Raw genomic sequence first — 25,880 nt, 5'->3', positions numbered from 1 at the left:
TGCTGCTCGCCCGGAGGGCGGAGTTCTAGTGTCAAGGCCTCATATGCCTTTAAGCAGTCTACCACACACAGTTTCGGGTTATCCCTAAAAGCCGGGTAGGTAACCGATCGTGAGTGAGACTTGGTACGCCGGCCGATCGTGAAAACTACCCCTTCCGGAGAAAAAACGCGTGCCGAGATGTCCAAAGCTCGAACATCTGAAACTCTCCTACAGGAGACCAAGCATAGTAGCATAGCGAGCTTAGAAGACAATTCCTTCAATGAGACGTATTTATTGGATTGCCAAGAAAGAAAAAGGTTCAACACAAGATTGACATCCCAGAGGACCGAATAATGAGGCTCCGGCGGCAGCGACAACCGGATACCCCGTAAAAGCCTCCAGACTAAAGGATGTCCGTCCAGCGGAGCATGACCCGCCGAGATTGCTGACCGGATCACATTAATCAAACGATATGCCAATCCGTCTGCTGCCAAGCTTGCCAAGAAATTCAAGATGGAAACGACATCTGTGACCACAGGATCCAAATTCCGTCGAAGACACCAATGAACCCATCTCGACCAAGCGGATCGGTAACGTTTGGTGGTGCTATCTGCCCAAGCCTTTGACAACAAGGGTCTCAGCGTGTACCGAAGGGCCCGGAAGCGCCCACCGATGCCGGAAAGTCGCCACACAATAAGGTGGAGCTTCCCCTGTGTGACTAGTTGATGCGGAACCCCGTCCGGGTTCAGAAGCAACTGAGGACACCGGGGGAGTAGGATTGGAAAATCCTAAGAAAGTTCCAGAAGAACCAGAAACCAAACTTGAGACTTCCAACAAGGCGTCACCAGAGTGACCTCCGCCTTCTACTGGCGGATCTGCGCCGCCGTCCTTGTTATCATGGAAAAAGGCGGAAACGCATAGCCCTGTTCCATGCTCCAATCCTGAAGGAAGGCGTCCGTGGCCAGGGCCATTGGGTCCGGTCTCCAACTGAAGAACCGGGGAATCTGATAATCTAGCCGAGAGGCAAAGAGGTCCGCCGAGAAGGGGCCCCAACGAGTGGTAAACCATTGAAAAATTTGAGGGTCCAGCTTCCAAAGGCTGGAATCGTAAAGATGCCTCGAATGCCAATCCGCCACCCGATTGCTGTGGCCTGGAAGATATTCCGCCGTGACTGAGATGTGGTGCTCCAGGCAGAACCCCCAAAAATCCTTTGCCAAATTCTCCAATGCCCGGGAACGGGTGCCCCCCAAGTGATTGACATACCGCATGGCATCGATGTCCATCTTCAAAAGGACGCAGGATTGAATTCTGTCTTTGGTCCAACATCGTACTGCAAACAAACCTGCGAGAAGTTCTAAGCAGTTGATATGGAGAATTTGCTCGTCCGAGGACCAAACTCACCCGGTGGAGAAGTCCCCGCAACGAGCGCCCCGGCCCGACTTACTCGCCTCCGTGTCCTTAATAGAATTGGAACTTACCGTCACGATGCTAGGCAAATTCCGATTCTATGGCAGGACCGGAGGCTTCGGATTATGCTAGTTCAAAGCTTACTTACTACCAGCTGCGCCACATCCAGCACCGGTTTAAAATAAAACCTCTTAAAAGTAGAGTCCGAAGACCAATCATCGGCCCGCATCAAATCTTCCAAACGCGCTCCCAGCGCAAAAGCTTTAGAGGCCCTAGCACCCCTGGTGGAATGAGCGCCGAACTGCTTCGTATCAATGCCAGCTTCCTGCATGACCCAACGTACCCACCTAGCTATGGTAGGAGAAGAGACAGCTTTGTGTGGCTTCTTGAGAGCTATCAAAAGTTGCTGCTCGCCCGGAGGGCGGAGTTCTAGTGTCAAGGCCTCATATGCCTTTAAGCAGTCTACCACACACAGTTTTGGGTTATCCCTAAAAGCCGGGTAGGTAACCGATCGTGAGTGAGACTTGGTACGCCGGCCGATCGTGAAAACGACCCCTTCCGGAGAAAAAACGCGTGCCGAGATGTCCAAAGCTCGAACATCTGAAACTCTCCTACAGGAGACCAAGCATAGTAGCATAGCGAGCTTAGAAGACAAATCCTTCAATGAGACGTATTTATTGGATTGCCAAGAAAGAAAAAGGTTCAACACAAGATTGACATCCCAGAGGACCGAATAACGAGGCTCCGGCGGCAGCGACAACCGGATACCCCGTAAAAGCCTCCAGACTAAAGGATGTCCGTCCAGCGGAGCATGACCCGGCGAGATTGCTGACCGGATCGCATTAATCGAACGATATGCCAATCCGTCTGCTGCCAAGCTTGCCAAGAAATTCAAGATGGAAACGACATCTGCGACCACGGGATCCAAATTCCGTCGAAGACACCAATGAACCCATCTCGACCAAGCGGATCGGTAACGTTTGGTGGTGCTATCTGCCCAAGCCTTTGACAAAAGGGTCTCAGCGTGTCCCGAAAGGCCCGGCAGCGCCCACCGATGCCGGAAAGTCGCCACACCATAAGGTGGAGCTTCCCCTGTGTGACTAGTTGATGATGAACCCCGTCCGGGTTCAGAAGCAACTGAGGACACCGGGGGAGTAGGATTGGAAAATCCTAAGAAAGTTCCAGAAGAACCAGAAACCAAACTTGAGACTTCCAACAAGGCGTCACCAGAGTGACCTCCGCCTTCTACTGGCGGATCTGCGCCGCCGTCCTTGTTATCATGGAAAAAGGCGGAAACGCATAGCCCTGTTCCATGCTCCAATCCTGAAGGAAGGCGTCCGTGGCCAGGGCCGTTGGGTCCGGTCTCCAACTGAAGAACCGGGGAATCTGATAATCTAGCCGAGAGGCAAAGAGGTCCGCCGAGAAGGGGCCCCAACGAGTGTTAAACCATTGAAAAATTTGAGGGTCCAGCTTCCAAAGGCTGGAATCGTAAAGATGCCTCGAATGCCAATCCGCCACCCGATTGCTGTGGCCTGGAAGATATTCCGCCGTGACTGAGATGTGGTGCTCCAGGCAGAACCCCCAAAAATCCTTTGCCAAATTCTCCAATGCCCGGGAATGGGTGCCCCCCAAGTGATTGACATACCGCATGGCAGAGATGTCCATCTTCAAAAGGATGCAGGATTGAATTCTGTCTTTGGTCTAACATCGTACTGCAAACAAACCTGCGAGAAGTTCTAAGCAGTTGATATGGAGAGCTTGCTCGTCCGAGGACCAAACTCACCCGATGGAGAAGTCCCCGCAACGAGCGCCCCAGCCCGACTTGCTGGCTTCGGATTCTATGACAAGGTCTGGAACCGAGCCGAAAATCGCGCGTCCGTTCCATGCCTCCATATGGGATAGCCACCAAGCGATCTCTTCTCTCGCCTCTGCTGAAAAAGGAACCGAGTGGTCGTATGACCTGCCCTTCGGCAAATGATACGCCTTTAGGCGCTGGAGGGCCCGATAATGCGGGGGCCCCGGAAAAATCGCCTGATTCGAGGACGAAAGGAAACCCACCAAACGAGCCAGGTGCCTCAAGGAGTTGTACGGTTTGGAAATTGTCTGCCGCAATTCGTGGCGGATTTTCGCCATCTTCCTCGACGGAAGGCTCAAGGTTGCATGGACCGAATCCACTATGAACCCGAGAAAGGTGACTGATTGAGAAGGAGCTAGAACTGACTTGGACTCATTTATGATAAAACCTAGGCCCTGTAAAAGAGACACCGTTTGATGGAGCTGACGCAATAGTATTCGAGGACATTGTGCCATGAGAAGGAGGTCGTCCAAGTATACGATCATGCGTATTCCCCGAGCTCGGAGGAATTCCACCGCAGGATGGAGCACCTTGGTGAAGCACCAAGGGGCCGAGGAAAGACCGAATGGAAGAGCGGTGAACTCGTATACTAAATCTCTCCAACAAAATTGGAGGAATCGCCGATGGGGGGGATGGATGCGAATCACCAAGTAAGCATCCGTCAAGTCTAAGTGCACCATCCAATCCGCTGGCAACAGGACGTCGCAAAGAAGATGGATCCCCTCCATCTTGAAGTGACGGTACATCAACCAACCGTTGAATTCTTTGAGGTTGATAACTGCTCGGCGACCCCCGTCGGCTTTGTCTACCAGGAATATATTGCTGAGAAATCCCCGAGGGTGCAAAGTTGATCGGCAAATGGCTCCTTTGCGGAGCAGCTCGGAGACCTCCTAGTCGATCAACTGAGCGTCTGAGAATGTATAAGGTCGAGGTCGAGCCTCCTGTTGTGGATCTCCGTAAAATTCTATATGGAAACCTTGAATGGTCTGAAGAACCCATGCATCTGAGGTTATGGCTGCCCATGCGCTGTGAAAGGTTGCTAGTCGACCGCCAATGCGAACGTGCATTGCAGGAATAACACTTACCGCTGGAATTGGCTCCTCCGGAATTGGATTTGAAGCCTCCCCGGCCTCGGAAACGTTGTCCTCGCGTGGGGTAGAAGTTGGTGTAATTCGCGGTCGAATTATACTGTCCGTGACCAGAGCCTTGTCCCTTCAAGGGGTTTTGCTGAAAGCCTCGGCCGGACGAGCGGCCCCTGCCTCGTCCGGCCCCACGGAAAACCCGCTGATTAAAGACTCTTTTGATATTGGATTGAGCTTTGTCCAGCGATGTGAATGTAGAAACAAATTTGCCCAGTCCTTTAATGAAGGGCTCCCCGAACAGGCCACCCTGGGCCACCGCACCAGCTTCGGAGGAGGCCAGGTCTCCCAGCTTTGGATCAAGCTTAATCAACAACGAGTGACGACGCTCAGTTGAAAGGGCGCAATTAGCATTGCCCACAAATATAATAGCCCGCTGGGCACAACTGGAGAGGACTTCTGGGGAAATAGGGGACCCTGAAACTTTTGACTCCTCCGCCATATCCAATATCTTGGTCATCGGTCCGATAGCGTCGAGGAGCTTGTCCTGACAGGACCTCCAGGATCTATCTATACCCTTCCTAGGGTCCTTCACATACTTAGCGAGGAATGTGGCCATTGTTGGGTCCAATTTCGGCGTAGAAGCTATCTTGTCAGGCAGGGTAGGCCTCGGACACTCCGCCCGTAAACAACTCCTGGCCTCCTGCGCAAGGGGTTTACGGAGACGACCTGAAACAAATCTTACCACCTTGTCTCCGGGAACCCTGGATGCAGACCGGGGGTGCATAATCTCGTCGGAATTAAGCATGTCTGCGTCCTCCTCCGGCGGCACGGAAGTAGAGGGAGTAGAAGACGGCCGCCATGGACGGGAAGTCCCCGCCTCCTCATCCATGTCCCCCTGAGTATCATCCTGACCTGAACCGGGGGAAGGAGGATCGAAAGTACCCTGAGGGGCGTTCGCTGGAGGAATCGCTAGGGCGCCCAACGACGCTTGCGCCAAAAACGCCGACTTTAGGCGCGTAAAAGCATCCACGTCCACCCCTTCTGGATGCTGTTTTTTGGTGGCGGAGGACTCTCCGCAGGCTGCCTGCCGGCTGGCATCGGATGCTCGGAGCGCGCAGCCGCTAACCTACTGCATTCTTGCACAATTCTGTCGGAAAGGCGTTGTTCCATCGGACCCATAACCTCATGGACCACCCGATAGATGGAAGAGTCCACTGCGGCAAAGAACTCATCATCCCAGGGCATATACTCATGGACTTCCTCCTCATAATAATCTGATTGGGCAGCCATGATAAAGGAAAAAGGTAAGTAACCACTGACAGTGCACTGCGCAACCAGGAGGCTTAGGTAGGATAAAACTACCAGCTAGGGGCAGGCCAGGGACGGTGTAGAGTTTTTTGCGTGACCCCAAGGATCACAATGGGCTTGCACTAACCCAGAACGCGCCACTGCCCTCAGAACCTGACAGGGCAAACTGCCTCCCTGCGCGTTCACCACAATGTCAGCAGACAAGAAAGGCCAAAATAATGCTGGAATTGGTTTATTATCGCGTAGCACGCGAGTTGGATATGCAAAAAGGGGCCAAAGTGTGCAGGAAATACAAGCGCGAGTTCGCGCATTCACCGCGGGTAAAACCTGCTATACGGACCCCCGCCGGGGCGTTTAGTTATATTATGCGGGAATACAATCCCTTAAATGGACGTCAGAGGTGAGGCAGTATTGGGGCAAGGCTCTGGTCCGTTACCGTCGCGGCGCGACTTCTCAACTGAGGAGCCACGTCGCGAGGGCAGCGAGACGAGAGAGTCCCCCTAGTGGCCCGAGAAGGCGCCGCAACAGGCGTAGGAGCGGAAAACGTGCCCGCGGCCGGCTTAGGGATCTGTAATCAGAGCACAATAGAAACAATAGAACTCCCACATGAATAGCGCGCAATATTAAAGCAATATTAAAGCAATAACCGCTACAGAAACAACAAATAAAGGAGAATGGAGAAAGGAACTTATCTGGCTGCGGGAGCAGCGAAGAAAGAGAAAGTGACAGGATAGACAAGACGTTATGTACCTGATGCAATGGAGACAGAGGAAGGACTGTATACTCGTGTTCCTCCCTGGTTGTAGGGAGTTGTAGTTCCTAAATTGTATTGTTATAATCCTTTTGAAAAGAAATTTCGAAATCTCTCTGGCTGCTGTTCAAATTTATATGTAATAAAGCGAAGAGAGAAAAGCATAATCCGAAGCCTCCGGTCCTGCCATAGAATCTCAGCTGTTTGTGCTGTTGTATCTCGTGGTGGTGGAAGTGGAAGCATTTGTCTGGTAACTATACTCTTATTAGATCAGAGAATAGTACAGTCTAGCTAATATAATTAGCGTTCCAATAAAAGTATAACGTAATTTGCAAACTCAGCTTGAATTACCGTGTAGCGCTTTGTGGTTACAGAACATATAAAGCATATAAAAGGCATACTTTTCCTCTGTAGGTTTACGCCTTCGTCTTGAGAAAAATCACATTGTTAAAAAAAAATGAAATCCCAGAGTGCTCCTGGAAAGCAAAGCCAGCCACAGGCTCCAAACAGTACTCACAATCATAAACCTTTGCACGTGCAAACCTTTACATACAGAAAATGAATTTGCACATATGTAAAAAGGTAGCAAAAATGTACCTTCTCTTGCTAGCTTTTTTCTCTTCATCTTTGTGGAGTTACATTTGGGTGTGTCCTATTCCTTTTTGCTCCCTTTTTACGCCCTGGATATGGCTTTACTCCAGCCATTGACAGAAGTAAATATCTTATGCAGGGTGAGAATGGTCGTGAAATATTCTGTGAATACCCACAAAATCAATGATTTGTCGGTATTCACAAGCTTTCTGTGGCATCGATGACCTGGAATGCCCAAACCCTCTCATGAGAGAAGATTTGCCCCTGTGGATAATTACACTAACGTGGTTTAATTTTAAATGTGAGTAAATCGCTTTGCAGGCATAAATGCAGGTTTTGTGAACTCCAAGCTTCTATATGATGCCATTTGTGCACCTAAATCGAACTTAGTTGAAAATGCCTTTGTGCATTGCGCCCACTAAATTTTCTTCATGCAGCTTACAGCTGTTAATAATATTATGGATGTTCTAATCATGAAAGGAGTTTCAGAGACTAATATAAAATGAGTCTGGATGGACATGAGGATAATTTAGGACTTGGGTGGTTGGAGGCATCCTGCATTAGCAGAAACTGATCGCACTAAGACACTACTTCAACCATTGCATGCCTTACTTGATACGTCTCTGTACTACGGTTGTAAGAGGCGCCGAGGTGGAGTAATGAGTAAGGATCCGACCGACCTTCGGAACTTTGCTCAGCGGGTAGTAAAAGAGCTCTCAACCTATAGTTTTGTAAGTAGTTGGCACATAATGTTACCTGCTTTGTTTCCACAGCTTAATCTTGTCTCTGGAGGCCAAGCTGAACCTTCTGCACAGCTACATGAATGTAACATGGATACGCATCCCCTCGGAAACACGGGTAATACTCCATTCATACACCATGACATTTATTGTGTACTGTTTATACAGTTGCGTTGCGTCAAACACAGTGTGATATGTTGCATATTTGTTCTGAGGCACCTATAGACTAATCTGGGCACTTTACAGTAACACCACCCAAATACTCTACTACAAAATGTGATGGTGCAGTCTTCTCCCAGAATTCACCAACACCCCACCATCAACTGCTGTGTGCAGGACATCCAACTCTGGACAACAAGACTCGCTGCCACCGTAGCTGCTAGAAAGCCTGGTTGTAAGTTGTTTAGAAGGTGATTGGCCTCTAAAAAAGTCAGGAATCAATTTCCTGGTGGATTGTTCAACCAGTGTAGTGCAGAGTGATAGCAGTGAGAGGTCTGAGGTTTGGTAACACTGATGACCTTCGTTTATTGCCATCTACAGCTGACTGCAGAAACTACATGACACCATAAAGGAATTCAGATAAATGTTGGCACATGGAGTAATCTAAAACTGTTAGCAATTTGAGCAGACATTGGTCCAAGTTAAGGTATTGCTTCGATTTCTTTATAAAAGTCAGTAATTTCATGACTTGGCAGAGACAGAAAGAAAAGCATAAGGTTATGGTTTGCTATTCCACTGTGCATACTCATTATGGCAGCAGAGAAATTATATTGCAAATGAAATAAAGTGCAAATATCCACACAAAGTGAAATCATAAAAGTGTGAGAAGTAGCCTTTTATGACTGATGTTAATAAAATGTTTTTTCTGGCTGTAATACTCTATACAAAAAACACGTAATTAAATGCCAGCCGGCATTAATTCAATTTACACAACACAATAAAGCGTTCAATATTATTTAATCATATTGAGCATCAGAATAAATCTCAGACAGCATATTATATTTAGTGTCCCACGAGGTGGGGGAAAGAAAGGGGAAATAGTAAGGTGCGCTTTGTGAGGATTGGGGGAGTGAGAGAGAAAGGTAGTGACATCAAATACATTACAATTAGAGTCGGTTTCACTCGGCTACAAAATAATTGTGGAGACATGTAAAGAGGCCATTGTTTGCAATACACTATCACAGTGAAGTAAGCACTGTTGATCAAACTGGCATAGGGCAGTGATGTAGTCGACGTTTTGACCCCGAAAGGTAAGTAGGCTGTTTGGTTCCTTACGCCAGGGTCTTCCTCAGGACTAAGAAAGGGGCACCAGAGTCCACCCTTGACTGGATGGAGGATTTAAATGTTGATGGGCTTCAAGGGCTCCAAAATGACAGAGAAACGGAACGCCATACTCATATTGAAGAGTTCTATTCTTATTGTAATTAGCCACCGTTTTCTCTTTTAGGGACCGTACTAGTGCAGCACGTTTTTCGATTAGAAGTAAGTATGTTTGAGAGTATGTAGGAGCTGCAGTCTTTTGAGTATTCCCACGTCTAATTTAATCCGCATGTGTTCTTTCTAGTTGTCGGATTTCTTCTCTGGTATCTTCACTTGTCTGATTCTTAATACGATTTTGTCTCCAAACATACTGCTGAGTGACTCCTCTTATACAGGCTTTAAGCGAGTCCCAAACAGAAAAAAGGGATGCAGAGCCTTCGTTATCAGCTAAAAAATTGTTAATACGCTCCTTCATAAAGGATTGGTACTCCATGTCAGTCAGCAGATAGCGAGGGAAAGAGAATTGACGTGTTTGTTTATTAGATGAGTTAGATATGAGTGTCAGCATCAAAGGATTGTGATCTGAAACTATCTTAGGACAGACTTCACATTTGACTATATTAAGGATAGAATTACTAACGAATATCATGTCAATTCTTGAGTACTGTCGGTGTGGTATGCTATAATAAGTGTAACTAGGTATTAGAGGATGCAATAGATACCATGCGTCTTTCAAATCATGCAATCGAGCCATTTCCATAATAGCAGCCCTGACCTTCCTCATTCTATTTGAAGCGCCTTGTTTAGTTGAGTCTATATGTGGATTCATAGTACAGTTAAAATCACCCATAATTATTAAATCCCCCTGCCACTCAAAAAGGTCCAATTATAGTCATTAAAAAATAGGTGGATCGTCCAGGTTTGGACCATAAAGAGCACATAGTACAAACTTATGGCCATTAATAAGCAGCTGCACAATTATCCCTCTGCCTCGATTATCATAGGAAGTTCTGAGCAGAGTATAGTCAAGCCTTTTATCGACTAGCAAAGCAACACCTCTAATAGAGATCATCTGCGAGGTGCAAGCAACTGTCTTATAGCCCAGTTGTTTTAACAAATGTCTGTCCTTATATGCCAAATGTGTTTCGGTCAGAGCAACAACATGAGGTTTATAATTCTGAAGTTCTGCCCGTGCCAACTGCCTTTTGCTCACTGAATTTAATCCGGTGACATTCCAACATAGATACTTAATTATCCCCATTTATAAATCATATGGGAACTTAGAGCCCACAAAGCATACCTCTGCACATTATCTTTAACATCATTTATAAACAAGCAAGGAAACTTTGCGACCAGGAATTTATAAGCTTCTAAGCTATATATACTAGCAACACTAGCAATGCTGTAGCTATAAGCATTATAGTTCAGATCAGAGATTGTACCAATGACTGCCCCTTCTGGCATTTTCATAGAACGTTCTAAAGTCCATTCAATCACCTTAGACAAACAAAGAGTTGTTTCAACCATAATTTGATAAAATCCTAAACTATACATATTAGCAGTATTATAGTTAAAAGCAGTAAAGCTCAAATCAGAAATTATTCCACTGTTTACTCCTTTTGACATTTTTATCTTAACCCCCACTACCCAAACCACCCAGACCGTACCCACCCAACCCCATCCAACCCTGTATCCTAGAGAACGAACCACCCTAACCAGGCTGTTGGTGGACCTGACAGCCAACAAGAGCTTTGCATCCGCGAGGGCTACCCGCTACATGTTAACATTGGCCCTGTCATAAACAAAAGAAGACTGAGGCAGCCGTCCATAGATACATTATCATATACTGTGGTCATAAAGATAATAAGCAGAACCTGGCAGAGCCAAAGAAAGAATGCTGAGAGAGAAACAGAGGCTAAGATACTATAAAAAAGAAAGGAGTTGAGATCACCAGAGAGGACCATCTAGGTATATGCTCAGTTTTTAAGAGACCGGTTTCTCCGAAGACTTCCAAGAATTGAGAGTTTGCTGGGGCCCCAGTGGCTGTATGGAACATCCAGGTGTGCCCACCACGTATAATTTTAAGTCTTGCTGGCTCTTGAAGGACCGCTTATGCACCAGCTGCCTTCATAGGGTCGATCAATTGGCGTAACTTCCAGCGTCGTTCCATTGTTTCCTTACAGAGGTCTGACATCACAGAAAATGCAATGAGTTAGTCATTCCTGGGCGAGCTCGAAAGAAAACAGCTTGTCTAAGCAAGAAGTTCCCAAAATAAATAATCATAGGCCTGGGATGTTTTCTACTTACTCGTGCATCTTGGCTCAGAAACAAAGGAAGTCTGTGGGCCCGTTGGATCTGAGAATTCCAATGTCAGTCAGAAAGATCTGGAAATGGCTTCTGAAATAATTGGACAATATAGGCCCGAGGGTCCGCCCCCTCTTTTTCTTCAGGAATATCAAAAATTCGTAAGTTATTCCTACGCTGTCTATTTTCAAGATCTTCAACCTTGCTTCTAAGAGACGAGAGATAAGTTTCATGTATTTCAATTGTATTTGTTGTTGCTGCCACAGTGTCTTCAGCATTCGACAGGCGATGTTGTAGCTCTGTTATTTCATGTGTGAGACCAGCTACCTTAGCTGAAACCTCTGACAAACCCTGTTGTATCAAGCAGCTATTCATTCTAGCCTGTTCGATTTGGATCTCAGCTCTTTGTTTGTGAAGCATTGAAGGATAGTGGATAAGGAAGGCTCAATGGTGGTAGCGGCCCATTGCTCTCCCTCTTTAATAGATTGAACAGAGGCTGCTGGAGAAGAAGGTTCTAGTCCAGTAACTACCATACTGCCACCCAGAGGTAAGTCACCAGAGGTAGCACCGATTTGATTGGCCGATCCGGGGCTAATGTTGATGGATGATAGCACGTCACTGCTAGGAGATGACCCAGATAGTCTTGATATAATGGTTTTAACATCCCCTTTAGTGGTAACCCGAAGAGGGCTAAGTTTGGTAGAGCAGTCGCCAGTATCTGCTAGTTTTGAAACATTAGAATATGCTACAGTTTGCTCTTTGGCTTTCTGTTTCTTTTTCTGATTAGCCCCCTTATTAAGCCCAGTGACAGCATCCGTCTGTTTATTTTTCTGAGCACCGATGACTCTAATGCTGCAAATTGGGTTGCTGCCCAAGGAGCCAGAATCCCCTGTTATATCGGGGGTAGAGGCTGAGGAGAAAGCAGCTAACACACCCTTGTCAGCAATATTGTTTCCTAGCATAGCCGTGTCCTGGTGATCTGTTATCGGCGTTATTATATGGCAATCTTCCCCATCCGCTGTACATGCAAGATCCTTTTTTATGAGGCTGTTTCCCCCAGGGTCGTCATCTCCCTCAAGTTCATTATGGCTTTCACCCCCTCCAGCACCCTCTTTGCCATTCGGTATAGTAGCAGTTTGAATACCTTTAGTCAAGTGCTCATTGCATTGTTCATTGTAAATCATGACGGAGTTACTCCTAATATCTGAGCTTACAGTTCCCTGTTGAGTCAGTTATGTCAGGTTCTACATTTTGGTTACACAAACCAACATTCTGCAGAGTCTCAGTAACCAGACTGTTTATTCCATTTGAGCTTTATACACAGCTAAGTTGTAGTAGAGAAGCATTACCTTGTATCACTATGAGATTCGCCAAGCCATTGCCTTGATCTTTAGAGGGAAAGGAGGAGGAAGCTGCAACATTGTCGCCTTCACAGCCTCGTTCCGTCTGCACTGCCTCCATCAGAGCAACAGCCATAGTTTGTTCCAGTGAAGGAGGGGCGCAGGCCTGTATGACGCCAGCTGCCTTGCTGGACTGAAGAAACTTAAAAACAGATTTCCCCAGTTTAGAGCTTTCCCCTCTCCCATCAGTGAATGCGCGCTGGCCAGACACATCGCCAGACTTAGTTTTTTTGTTTTCCGGTGTAGCAGCAGAAACGGCAGGAACACGCTGGTTTCGACCACGAGGGGGAGCCATACCCGCACACAGATAGTGTAGTCCCGACCAGCAAAGTGAACCAGCACTGAATGAGCTCCGTCGCGCCACATGCAAAGCCCACCTCGAGGCTCTGCAGATTTGCAGCGGACGGCAAGCGGCAATTAACATCAGTTTTCCCCTGCCTCTACATCCCCTCTAGGACACTCAGGTGTTATCAGAATGTCCTCAATAATAATACCGGCTATATCAGGAGCAACAGGATTAAAAGCGGGAGCGGGAGCTGACGCGGTTGCGAGCTCTCACCGCCATCTTCCTTCCCCACGTGACTCATGGGAAGTTTTTGTGAGTTGAGACCAAATCCTTTTCCAAAAATATGCTGGGGAAGGGCAATGAAATTACAAGTGGGTAAGATCACCATTAGGATGATCAGATGACCAACATTGATTGTTAGTATTATTGTCTGTTTTAACAATGTTGCTGGGAGTATGATAGGGTTTGTGATATAAAAAGAATAATGACTGAGTAGTAGAAGCTGTTCTAGAGATCCCATGGATTCTATCCCATATTTTGTTCCAGAAAGAGAGAGGCCGGGTACAGCCCAAATGTGATTCCCAGTGAAGCATAACCTTAGATTTAGTTCTAGTCAGATTTTGGAGAGTGATGCTATTTATAAATAGGAGGTGCTTTAGGAATAGAGGTTAAAATAGACTGCATTGTAGAAGTAGTTAGTTACCAATAAATTGTAAAGGACTTCCAAAGTAATGTTTGCGAGGAGAAGATATTTAGGTAAGAAGGCGTGTGGACACTTAAACATTCATTGGAAGTGTGAAAAAGAATAAGGTCCATCATCAGAAAATAAATCACTGGGCCATAATATATCATTTTGTAGCCAAGATTTCCAAAATAATTGTTTTGTTTATAGTAATGAGACTAGTATACCAGAGTGGAGATTGTAAGAAAGAGTCTCAAGTCAATTTTTGTGGCTCTATAAAAAGTTTTTACTGAAGTGCTATATAAAACGGGTGAAGATGTAATATTAGTGTTAGAGGAGAAGGAAAGAGCCTCCAAGGGCAAGAAGGGTGCAAGTAAGGAACATTCTGTATCCAGCCATAAAGGCAGAAATTAAGAGTGAAATCGAGAAATCCATCTGAATAAAGCAGAAGGCTTTATGGGGTAAAGGAAAATCTGGAAAATTAACACCACCCTCCGGCTTGGTTTTCTAGGGCTTAGTAAAAAAATTCTAGATTGTTTTATTACTCCAAAGAAATTTTGAAAGTATTTAATCCAATTTCTTTTAAATATGTGATAGGTATGTATACTGGAATCATGGATAAAGTATGGAAGCTAGTGGGTGTAATCATCATTTTGATGGAGTCAAGAAGACCCCACCAAGAAAGAAACATTAGGTTCCAAGATGACAGAAGTTTATTGACCCAATCCATTAACTAAAATGTATACCATGGGAGATTTATAAAGCAAAGAAGTAAGTGAAATGAAATGGGGCCCCATACCATGCCAAGACAGCGATTTGAGTAAGGTAGATTCAATGCGATCACATGCTTTTTCTATGTCAATAGATACAGCCTCTAAGGAATACAGCAAAGAAAAAGCTTTTTTTAGAGCATTCTCGAATTGTCTGATGCCAGTCTACACTTGACAAAACATGATTGCTCCGTGCCTATCAGTGTGGGTAAGAAAGGTTCAAGGTGCAAGGCCAAAAGTTTGGTGAAGATTTTATAGTCTATGTTTACCAGAACAATTGGTTCTTACAAAGTGTGGAAAAGGTGCAATAACCTGGGAAGTAAAATATTTGAGAAGTGAAGAAAAACTTCTACTGTAAAGCCATCTGGCCCTGGAGTCTTTCCCTTCTTGAGGGATTGACATGCCTGAAGAATTTCTGAGAGAGAATATCATTTTCTAGAGGAGAAAAGTTCAAAAGGTCACAGTTGGGATTTACAACAGCTTTTAAATAGTCGTCAATCTGAGAAGGATGTGCTGAAGATTCATTCATATAGAGAGTTTGGTAAAACTTCACAAGCCATCCATAATCCCTGTTATCTTTAACCACAGTGCTTCCCATGGAAGATTTGATAGAATATTGATGTTCTAAGCGTTTTAACAATTTATGAGTTTGACAAAATGTTCTTTTTTTTTTTTAAACAAAGGTGATGATGTGTCCACAAGCAGTAGTCGCAAATGTGACCCATAATAGTTGAGCAGAGATGCTAGTATCCACTTGGATCTTAATAAAAATTAATCGGTAAAAGTAACAAATGAGGAGGAAAAAGCTGGGTCAAGTAAAAGAGAATTATTAAACCTCCATCGACCTGACTTGGAATGTACTGGAAGCAGATCTAGATCTGTAACAACTAGGGTGTGATCAGAAATCACAATAGGTTAAATAGTAGAGTTAGCAAGATTTTGGGAAAGCGATTTACTTACAAAAATATGGTCAGCCTAGTAAAAGAGCCATGAGGTGGAGAAAAAAAAGAACATTCCCTGGTGGAAGGATTACAGAGTCTCCATGAACTACACAAGGAAACGTTGTGCGAGAAAAGAGTGAAATTGTTTGTAAATTTTATGAGGTGTAAATTTAACTTGAGTGTGGCGGTCAACAAAAGGATCCATGATTTGATTACAATCACCCCTGCATAAAAAAACTTTTATTGGCGACATTAGGCTAGGAGGAATAATCTATTTGAGTAGTACCATAAATATTAAAAAGCGTTAAGGGAATATCATTGATATGTAATTTAATAATAAGCCATCTCCCCTCAGTATCAGATTCTTGGGAAATAGTTACACACTTTAATGTCTTATTGCATAAAATGATTACTCCATTCTTTTTATCAGAGGCTGGAGAAACAAAAACTGAGCCCACCCACCCACTGTTGAGCGGTCAAGTACTGCCATGATTTGAAATATTCTTATAATATATTTCAGAGGGGTACTTTATTCCTTATAATACATAGCGACACCATCACACGTCCCACAACGGACATAAATCCTTGATGTGTTGCTCTTTTGTATGAAAGAGAGAAGTTGTTTGCAGACACGAAGAATGATAGTTGAATCTGTAGTGCAAAATTAAACACACCAAAAAGCTGTTAGGTATTTGTTGCAAAAAGATATTAGAATCAGTTTGATGTAAGTCAAACTTAAAAAGCACCGTCTCTCAAATGTGAATAAACATGCAGGTGTTCTATCTTAACAATAATTGTCTGAAGTGTGTAAAAAATAAAATCGTTGCCAAAGATATCTTGTTTCTGTCCATCAATGGAAAAACAGATCAAAAGCCAGGTTTGTTTAAACAGCAGCTCTAATTATGTAAGGTGGCCTACCATTCATCTTGCTGAGTCTAGCAGCAGGCATTATGGCGACAGAGCTAAACTGTAATAACTTATTACAGCAGTACCATGTCATTCCTTTATTAGAGGATACTAGAGAGGCCACAAGTGGCGTGCAATAAGGAAATTAGAGACCGGTTTTTGCACATGGATTGCAGACTCCCATTTATGGCAATGGTGTCACCAATTGCACAGTTGGCCATGTGTCATAGGCCCTTTATCCATGTTTATGTTATGTCATTGACATGCATACAGCACACAGTCTGCCATTTAGTATAGTGTTGTGACTTTGATGGCGTGTTGACAGATTGGGTCGAGGCAACAGACATGTTTCATGTTAGATTGGAAAGCTATGGTCACATTATTCTACAGTTTAAATTCTTTCAACGGATCCCGGCCACCAAGTATGTAAAGTTACGGGCCCTACTTTACCTGCTAGGACAGAGGCTTATGCTGCATACTATGTGACATACTTTTCTGCTCGGTAAGCGATCCTGAAACAGAAATTGACATAATGCACTAGATGGCGGTAGAGTACAGATTTAGAAACTAGGGAATTTCCAATGAGGCTTTGTGAATGCCTGCGGATGCTTTTCTTGTTCAGTTCAAGAAACTATCCCATACAGACAGTCCAGAAGCAATAAGTAAAGGCACAATAAAAAGCACAGTATGTGCAATCTAATCACAGAGTGAATTTTAAAATTGCATAGAAGCATGCTTTCACTGTAACAATTGGTATGCACGAACATACAGAGTAGAGACACAATTATACTCGTTGCTACAGGCTTGCTGAAACTAGTGAGCGGTTTTACATAAGGTGTCTTTAACGGTTTTATATAGAATGGGAATCAGAGCCGAGTTACCAATTGCCTTTGTAATTCCACATTCCATACAAACCCATATTAGTAATTCCAGAGATGATGAAAATCCAGCCATTTCCCAGGCCACAGGTAATGCGCGCCTTAATGTTGTCTGCTGAAACCACAGTCACTGCTGTGCAGTTTTCAGAATCCCCGCCTGCCATTGTAATCAATCAGGAAAAGAGACAGATCACATGCTACATGTGAGCAGCAGTATGTAATGGAGACGGTGTCGACCTCTGTTACTCTGAACACACAATCAGGACTTTTCGGTCCCGGTACATAAAGCCATTGCATAGGTAAATTCGATTTAACATGGCTAGATTCCAAGGACAAATTACATTTTGTAATTCACCAAATAGTTTTACCCTTTTAGTATGGTGTAATACCCCTTTTTCATAAATCATCTCCCATGGGTATGAAATGGGTGTTTTAAGGCTGGGATGCCCAAGAAAGTTTATAAATGCCCTGAGGGTAGTAGGAGATGTGGTTTCTCCACTAGTGGGAAAAAATGTATAATGGATAAACGCGTTGATGAAAGTGAACTTGCTCTGTCTGTATTGTACATTTACGAATGGCTTTACACGAGTGTAAGAGGTAATTCACAATTGTGTCCCAGAAGCACTCCCGTAAACCTATGACAGCTCTAACTTCCTTTGGGTTCTCTTGGAAACGATTGTGAATCCCAGAAATCAAGCGACTATACTGAAACCAATGCGTAAACCCACAAGTGCAGTGTCACAGATTTCTCTAAGAATCCCTCCACTTGTGCTCAAAAGCCTTCTTCTATCTAGGAAGGTGACAACTTCCTGACAACTCTAGTCAATGCATCCTAACCCACTGGTGCTTATCATTTTGAAGTGTTTTAAAGATAAAGATAATTTGGTAGTGAACCACATCAGGTGTACCAATACATATGGTTTTGTCTCTTCATATATGACATCTCTTATCCCAAATGTATGTATTCGATATTATACAAAGTCTGTACGTCATCTTCCACACCCTTCTAAGTGGTTCAAAATGGGAGCCATAAAGGGATCAACCTCTGTTGAGAGTTGCTGGAGTCCAGGTAGCTATCCTTTTCCCCAGTGCCTCTAATTTGGTTGGCCCAGCCATTGCTGAATTTGCTAGTTAAATCTAATGGGAGGGACCTGCCTGCCAATCCTTGCCTGAAAGGCAGACAGTCCACCTCTGATGAAGTCATCTGTGATCCCTAGCAACAGAAGCCAGAAAAAGGCGTATCTGAAAGTAGGATTGTTAGCCATTTAATAATAGTCTATTCATTTTTTGTTCTCTGAATGGGTGGAATGTTATTTCACATCTGTCCTTTGTCTTGGTTGTTGTTTTTGTGCGGTCGGGCGTAGGTGCCTCTTTGTGGAGTACTTCTAACATTGTGGAGAGCTTAGTAGAGATGAGAGATCTCTGCAGGGATTCTTTTAGGCCACCTCTCTTGTTTGTTCAACACCATGTTATGTTGCCTCGGGGACCGAATAGGTGTTCAAGCCACCAGTGGTTTTCATACTTGCTGTGAATACCAGGTTTTACTGGTTCCCTTTTTTGCATGTGGGTTTCTTTTTTTATTGAATATTCTAATTATTTCCTCAAAAACATAAGTCTTAGAGGCATTTCGATGAAGGTATCTGCACAAAAGGTCACTAAAAATACCAAGACCAAGAACAAGACATTAGATCTATGGTACCGCATCCACTGCACATCAGATATACATACTGTGTTAGTATCCTCTGACCAACAGGATGAATTTAGATACAGCCAAACTGTGCCATTAGTAGAGCTAAGTGAATCCCGCCTCGGATACCTATGCTGCTAGATGTCATCTTGTTTTGTTAGGCTTGGTGCCCGTATATATGGTCAGAGACCAGCGCATCTTTCTGTTAGGACTTACTGTGGAGTCTGACCACTCAAAATAAATTAGCGTCAATCGCTGTCATCTTGAGTTGGTGCTTCAGTATATTCCCTTTCTGTCTTCAGTAAGTAGTCTCAAAGATGGCGCAGATGGCCCCAAGGCACAATGACTGGGGCTGCAGATTGAAATATATAACTACAAGGTCATTATAATACAGATCCTGAAACCCGTCTTTAGTTTTTGGAATCGGATCGCTTCCCAAAATAATCGCCACTTGATGCTTGGTCAGCAGCAAAGCAATTGCAAGGTATTGCCCTGTGGATGGTGGAAGTTCATTGACATGACCCAATAGCACCAGCAGTGGGTGGGGGCAGAGGAACCCATTTATCATGTTGGATTTAGTGGTAAAGCTTTGGTGCCTGTATGACACTAATTTGGGACATGTCTGCAAAAGGCATACGAAATAGGCCTCAGGATAATGATAAAAGGTGCACTTTGGGTGCATATTTAAGCCGAAGGATCTTGGTTTCTTTGGGCTATAATAAAGTCTATATAACATCATAATGTGTATTTGTAAAGCGCATGTTCAACCAAGGGTATCTTGATACTGAATAACAGATGTTTATTGTTACTCAATTCAATGTTACTCATTTTATCGACCTCAGAACGATGAAAGGCTGAGTGGGCCCATGGGGATTTGAACCTGTGACCATGGAATAGCATTTGTTACCACACATGCCAAAACCATGCATGGCTTAACAACGCAGTCAATTCCACGACTGTGTCATTACCACAAGTTCCATTACAACGCAAGTCATCACAACGACTTGCTTTAGGGAGTGCTGGACTTTTGGAATAGTTGTGTTACATCCACTGGCATCTGTTTTTTTGCCATATCTACTGGCAACTACAATTTTGAACACTTCAAGTGTTTCAATAGTCTGGTACGTGTTCATTCGGGGGAGTCTCCCTCATCATATATTTGATCAATTTGATCTGATCCGCTTCCCTTCTCAATTTTAAAAATTATTCTGGGCCGCTTGTGAATCTGGACTGTGGAACCGAAACTGAATCTATTCTAGGTTATGAATATCTCTCTCTAATTTGATTAGGATGAAATTGACTGATTTTGGTAGCCTCCACCTCTTTGGTAATACATATGCCTCTTAAATAGGCTTTAAATGCATCCCACACCACACGGGGTTAGGCATTGAGTCTATATTCAACTGAAAACATCCTGTTGTGCCTTGTCGCACATCATCCTATAAACACTATCTAGGAATTTCTAGATACAACATATTTCTGCCCCCATCAGTGGAAAGATTATCAAGACCGCATGCAGCCTGGTCGCTATTCTATCTAATGTAGAATCTATTATTACATTGAAGTCGTTGACTAACAGTTATGACTATTCATCTATATGGGGACATCAGTGTGGCCATCAATTCTTCAAACTACTTCAGATTTTAGATAATTTGACCCATATCTATTAAGGAATGTACAGTGTGTCCCAGGATTCACTGAACAATTAGGTAACTACCAACTGTTTCTGTTATTGTTTGTCTGTGTCTAAATTGCAGATGTCTCCAAATTAATATAGCAATTCACCTGGAGTAAGTATTATATGATGAGAAGTCTATATTTGTTCCTTAGCTTGTTTCAAAGTCCGTGTCTGACCCAGGGTGATATGGGCATTCTGCAACATGGTCACAGGTATTTTATATCTGTTCAGATAAGGCAGTCCCCCTACATTCCTTTCTGGGATAATTAAACCCTATAATATTCCATAATATTAAGCAGGTATGAAGGATTTGGTGGTCATTAGTCCTCATACATTAAAGTCAACATATACAAGAGGTAGTGATGGCATAGAATGTCGCACATCAGTTCTTGGAAAAGTAATATCAAGCATAGTAATTCAGGAAGCAATGTCTTGGTACCTCTCAAGGTAACAAAAAACACCCCACTACCTCGGATGTCACTACACAAGAGTTCTTCCAGAACCCTTTGTCATACTTAAGACAAAACCTGTACCTCGACACTCTCAATATTCATATCTTTATTCATAAGCAATATGCCAACCAGAGGTCCTATTTAGATCTACTTTGACAACTTACAGGAAACATCAGTCTAGAGAATAATTCTGAAGTGTTATGTTTAATGTTTTGTGACAATATTTCACTCTGTACATAATAGGCTATTGAATTTTTGGGTACAGAACATACATCTATTTGTCACATTTGAGCTGTATTATCACAAATACACAAGAAGGTCAAATTCTTGTAACCACCTTGATGGCAAAAGATGATGGCTGCCGATACGTGTTTCGTTACAAACGTAACTTCTTCAAGGCTTAAAAAGTTTTTAGAGGTATAGATGCACAAAGTCATGTGGTCAGCCTGAAACTTAAAACTATTTAGGATTCTCAATGAAATTCAGAAGACTCTTATAATCAGTAATACTGGGGCACAGTGAAAACTGTAAGGGAATTCCACTTCAGGGGGACCGAGTCCCAGAAGAGGCTTGTTCAGCATCCCATTGGTTGCAGTATTTACATAAAAAGGTCTATGCTGGAGTGCCATCTTAGTTTCAAACAGGAACACTGTAGTATTCTAAAATTAGGGTTTGTGATAAAAACCTTTTGTGCCGAGAATTAGTAAATGCGGTCTATAATATGCCCTTGTTTGGTAGGGCAGTTTGTGAAATGAGAGCTGTAGTGTGCTCCTAATTTTATTGGTCAAAACGACGCGCTGGTCAATCCACCTCCGGTCTGGGTAAAGTCATCAAGGTGTGCTTTTTCACCTCTTTTGCCTTTTCCCTAAAGTTGTTGCAACCATTCTGGAAATTGCACATGATGCTACAGAACATTATTCCCTAACAATTCTCCCATTATCCACAGAGAACACCCCAATCTCCAGTTTAAAATGATCTCCCCATTATGTGCCATATCAAGCCATTACTTTACAATGCTTCAAAATGTCAGTCAAATGATGTGGTACAGGCTAGGGCATGGCGCTACCAATAAAACCACCTCCAACCCTACGGCGGCTGCAGTTCAGCCTGTCAAAGTACCAATATAGTGTGGGCCCTGGCTACTGTAGTGGTTAGTAAAAATGTTGCAAGCCTGTGGACAGTCATGTCCAATATAGTGTGCACCCTGGCTACTGTAGTGGTTAGTAAAAATGATGCAAGCCTGTGGACAGTCATGTATATTAAAGGCTGGGCATGGATTTAAGTCTGTCAAATGTTATCATGCGCTCATTGCATAAACAAAATAGACCGAGCATATTAGGAGAGTATCTTACGGGGGAGGGCATCTAATAATGGTAATCACCTAGGGAAAACCTATCAACTGGTTGACCCTACCTGGAGACAAGTGAAGGTGGGAGGCAAAAACCTTTCTGTATTAAGGGCTAAAATGTGGGACAGCCTACTGCCGAAGATTATGGCAATTAAGTGATTGCTGCCTTTCAGAAAAGCCTTTAAGACTTGGATAATGACCCATAAATGTTTGCTGTTTGCACAGGCGGGATAAGTTTCTGTTAACAATTCTTACCAGGATGCCTATTAGGTGACAATAGCACTATAGCAATATTTTACAAATACAGTAATCACTTCTACAAATCACACCTCAATCAGTATTCTTGTAGTTGTGCTTTGATGGCCTGTGGTCTCACCAATACCAACTTTTACATGGATAAACGTGTGCCAGAATACTACACACAAGGCGTGAACGACACAGTTATCCCAAAATAGCATTACCAAGCTCAGTAATTAGTGGTCCTATACTTGTAAATTCTGCCATGCCAACCCTTGGGTATTAGAAGTCGCTATTCCAGCCTAACTATATTCCATTAAAAAAAAAAAGCATAGAAGCAATGAGTACTCTTATTAAACACAGTCTACATGATTGGTAGGTTCATCAGCAGACTTCCTCATTGGCTTTGTGGGCATACATTGAAGTTCAGCTCCCTTCATTCAAAGCAAAGGGTGTGCTGGCTGCATCGACATATGTATTCAATGAGTCTTTGGGTCTGTTGCGGGGTTTTAGGAATTTCTTGACTGTTTTTTGGTAGTGAAGCTGTGCACTCTCCACATGTAGGTAATTCTGAGCCTGGCCAGTTTCATCATAGCGTATGATATCTACAGCTGCCATATTTTGTTTTATTCAAAGAAGTCTTTCCTTGCAATTTGCACATTGGTGTAAATCTGTATAAAGTAAAATTGATATATCATTATCCTGCAGGTCTTCTTTTCCCTGTTTTATGTTCAGAATTTGCCCTACTAAATAGCTCATATAGCATTTCCTCAGCATAAAGTCTAATTTTTCCATCTTTGATGGTGGATTCTGGTAAGCCTGTAAGGCAGATATTCTTCCGGCAGGAACGGGCCTCCATGTCTTCATTCCGTGCTTGGATGGTATCTAAGAGTTTCTCCATCTGTAAGAGTTTCTTCTCTACTGCCATGTGCATTGTCTTCTTTAACAGATATGCCCCTCTCATCCACAATTGCCATGCTTGTTTGTGCAGTCACTCTCTCTGGCGTTAGATTCTTAGAATTAGGAAGTCACTTTTTCCATCAAGTGTTTAAAAGCTTTGTTGCATATCTATCAGAGACTTGGTGTCCATGTCTTCAGCCATACAGTTCGGGCCATCAGTTGGAACCTCCATTTGTTCTGCCCCTTTGTCTGTCCAGTTTTCAGTATATTTATGGTCAAACTTGAGTTTGGGCTATTGTTCACTATTTTTCTTATGGATATGTGTTAATGGGTACACCAGTGTTGTGGTGATACCGCATACACTTAATTACTCAGAGCCATGAGAGGCAACAATGACAGCCACTGCACAGTGTCACCGGGTAGTACAGTACCTCAGTTTTATTATTCAGCAACTCAGATTTATCAGGTATTTTATCTTTGTGCATTTTAATGTGGTAGCCCTGCAGCATATGGCCATGAGTTTGTACAATCAGGCAAAGCCACATATGTAGGTTTATTGTGAGTCGTGATGTCTATATCAACGAGTCAAAAAAATGACAGCCAGATTTCCTTTTATTTCAGGTTTTGTTAATGCCCTGTTCCAGGAATGCCTTCAGCACCCATTGGCTCCACACCACCTACTTATCTAACAGATTGATAGCTTTTGTATTCAAGGCCACAGTGAGGGATGGTTTCTCTTTGATTGTTTCCAAACTTCGTTGTAAACAGCATACACTCATCTTTTGGACCTGCCACCCACAGGGGCCTTAAAAAAATCATTCAAATCTACTTTGTCATTTAATTTGGACAAATTAAGTTTAACCGATGCCAAGGTGGAGTGTTGCAGCCAATTTTGTCATAATTTACCTACGGAATATGTAGTGACCAAATGAAAAGTTTCAAATCGGGGTCCACCCTAACCTGTGTATAACCGGGGAGGAGACCCAGAAAATGATGTTGACAGGAATCTGAATTTTTCAGCCATAACAACCATCCTTTGGGATCCAAGGTTGAAATATTGAAGGACGTATTAGTGACGAATGACTGCAATTCATCAAGGGACAGATCTGTGTGATTATCCCATGTTGGATAAGTGCCCAGATCAGGAATAGAAGGGGAATTCATCTTTTTAGAAGTTGCCAATCCAAAGCAGGTGGTTTGAAAAATAGTAGAATTCAAAAACAACAGGTGGTTAGGTATAAGGCATGCACGATGCAGTGCTTCTTCGCCTTGTACCTGCCATGCTTTAGAACCCTGAACAGATTTAAGATCAATGGTATCTTTCCACAGCTCATAGCCCCCTACAGCTAATTGATCCATAAAAGACTTTGAATACAATAATTTAGTGTGGGTCAGTCTAACTTTGGAAGCTGACTCAGCAGCCATTTTAAAATAAAAGGCTTCAGGTTTAGATACACTGAAATCAGAAAAATACGTAATTTTTTTCACCACAGTTTTTGAGCTTCCTTCAATCGGTGCTGGACAATGTTCCGATTGCGTATAATTAACGACATTCCTAAATGTATTCGCTTTATGCAGGAAATGATTGCCATAGTGTTAGTAACAAAACAATTCTCCATAATTTGCTGTGTCTAAATACAAATCTTCAGCATCAAAAGCAGCATAATATTTCAAATCAGAAAAAGAGCCTCTACGGCTTGACATCCCAATCATCAGAGCGTATGTTTTGTTTCACAACATCCCCCATAGAAACACAAAGTACATTGGGGACATTAATCACCTCTGTGGGACCATGCATTTGAAATTTTACAGCATTCCATATAATCCCATCTAAAACGGACCAGGCAGTAATATTAACAAAAGTCTGGTCCCTCTTCATGATGTGTGATGAGGAGTGGGGTTCCAAAGTTCCATCAATTAATCTAATTGCAGATCTTTCGGTTAGATAATGTCCATTTACTAGACGAAAAAAGACAACTACAAATCCAATCGACATGAAAAAAAAAATAGATATGAGCACCAGCCAAATGTAAGTCCAAGGGGGAATTAAAAAACGTCTTTTAAACCAAACAGCAAAAATAGAAGTTTTCGATGGGGCATTCGAAGTTATAGAGTTAGTGTCAAATGAAAAACGTGACTGGTCAACTGCACTTGATTGTAAACCAGGCAACGACACATCTGTGGGATAAGTATACTCAGTATCTTCAACTGGACCACCAGCCGGTGAAGTCAATAAAGGATTAGTAACTGTATGCATCTCAATGGCAATGTCAGGCCTTTTGGTATTTGCCGGAGCCAAAACAGAATTTCTCAGCATTGCTGGACAAGAGACGGCTGGAGTCATACTAAGAAGAATAGGCCACTCGTTGTAGTTTGACACTGTCAATGGAGATGTACCTGTTATCCTTGCGACCAGGAAGTGGAGTTAAAATTACTGT

General features: G+C 43.4%; 1 protein-coding gene across 1 annotated transcript in view; it reads left to right on the top strand.

The window, feature by feature from the left end:
- The window catches only part of OTUD7A (OTU deubiquitinase 7A), a 1,294,251-nt gene that overhangs the window by 1,249,422 nt on the left and 18,949 nt on the right, over window positions 1–25,880 (top strand). The window contains exon 14 of the mRNA XM_085643760.1: window positions 7,747–7,831. Coding sequence (XP_085499886.1) covers window positions 7,747–7,831 — 85 coding nt within the window. The remainder of the gene's footprint in view (window positions 1–7,746; window positions 7,832–25,880) is intronic.

Source organism: Triturus cristatus, chromosome 3_1 (assembly GCF_964204655.1).
Source record: "Triturus cristatus chromosome 3_1, aTriCri1.1, whole genome shotgun sequence".
NCBI lineage: Eukaryota > Metazoa > Chordata > Amphibia > Caudata > Salamandridae > Triturus > Triturus cristatus.
The sequence above is the reverse complement of the archived record's forward strand: the minus strand, read 5'-3'. Positions and strand labels throughout refer to the sequence as shown.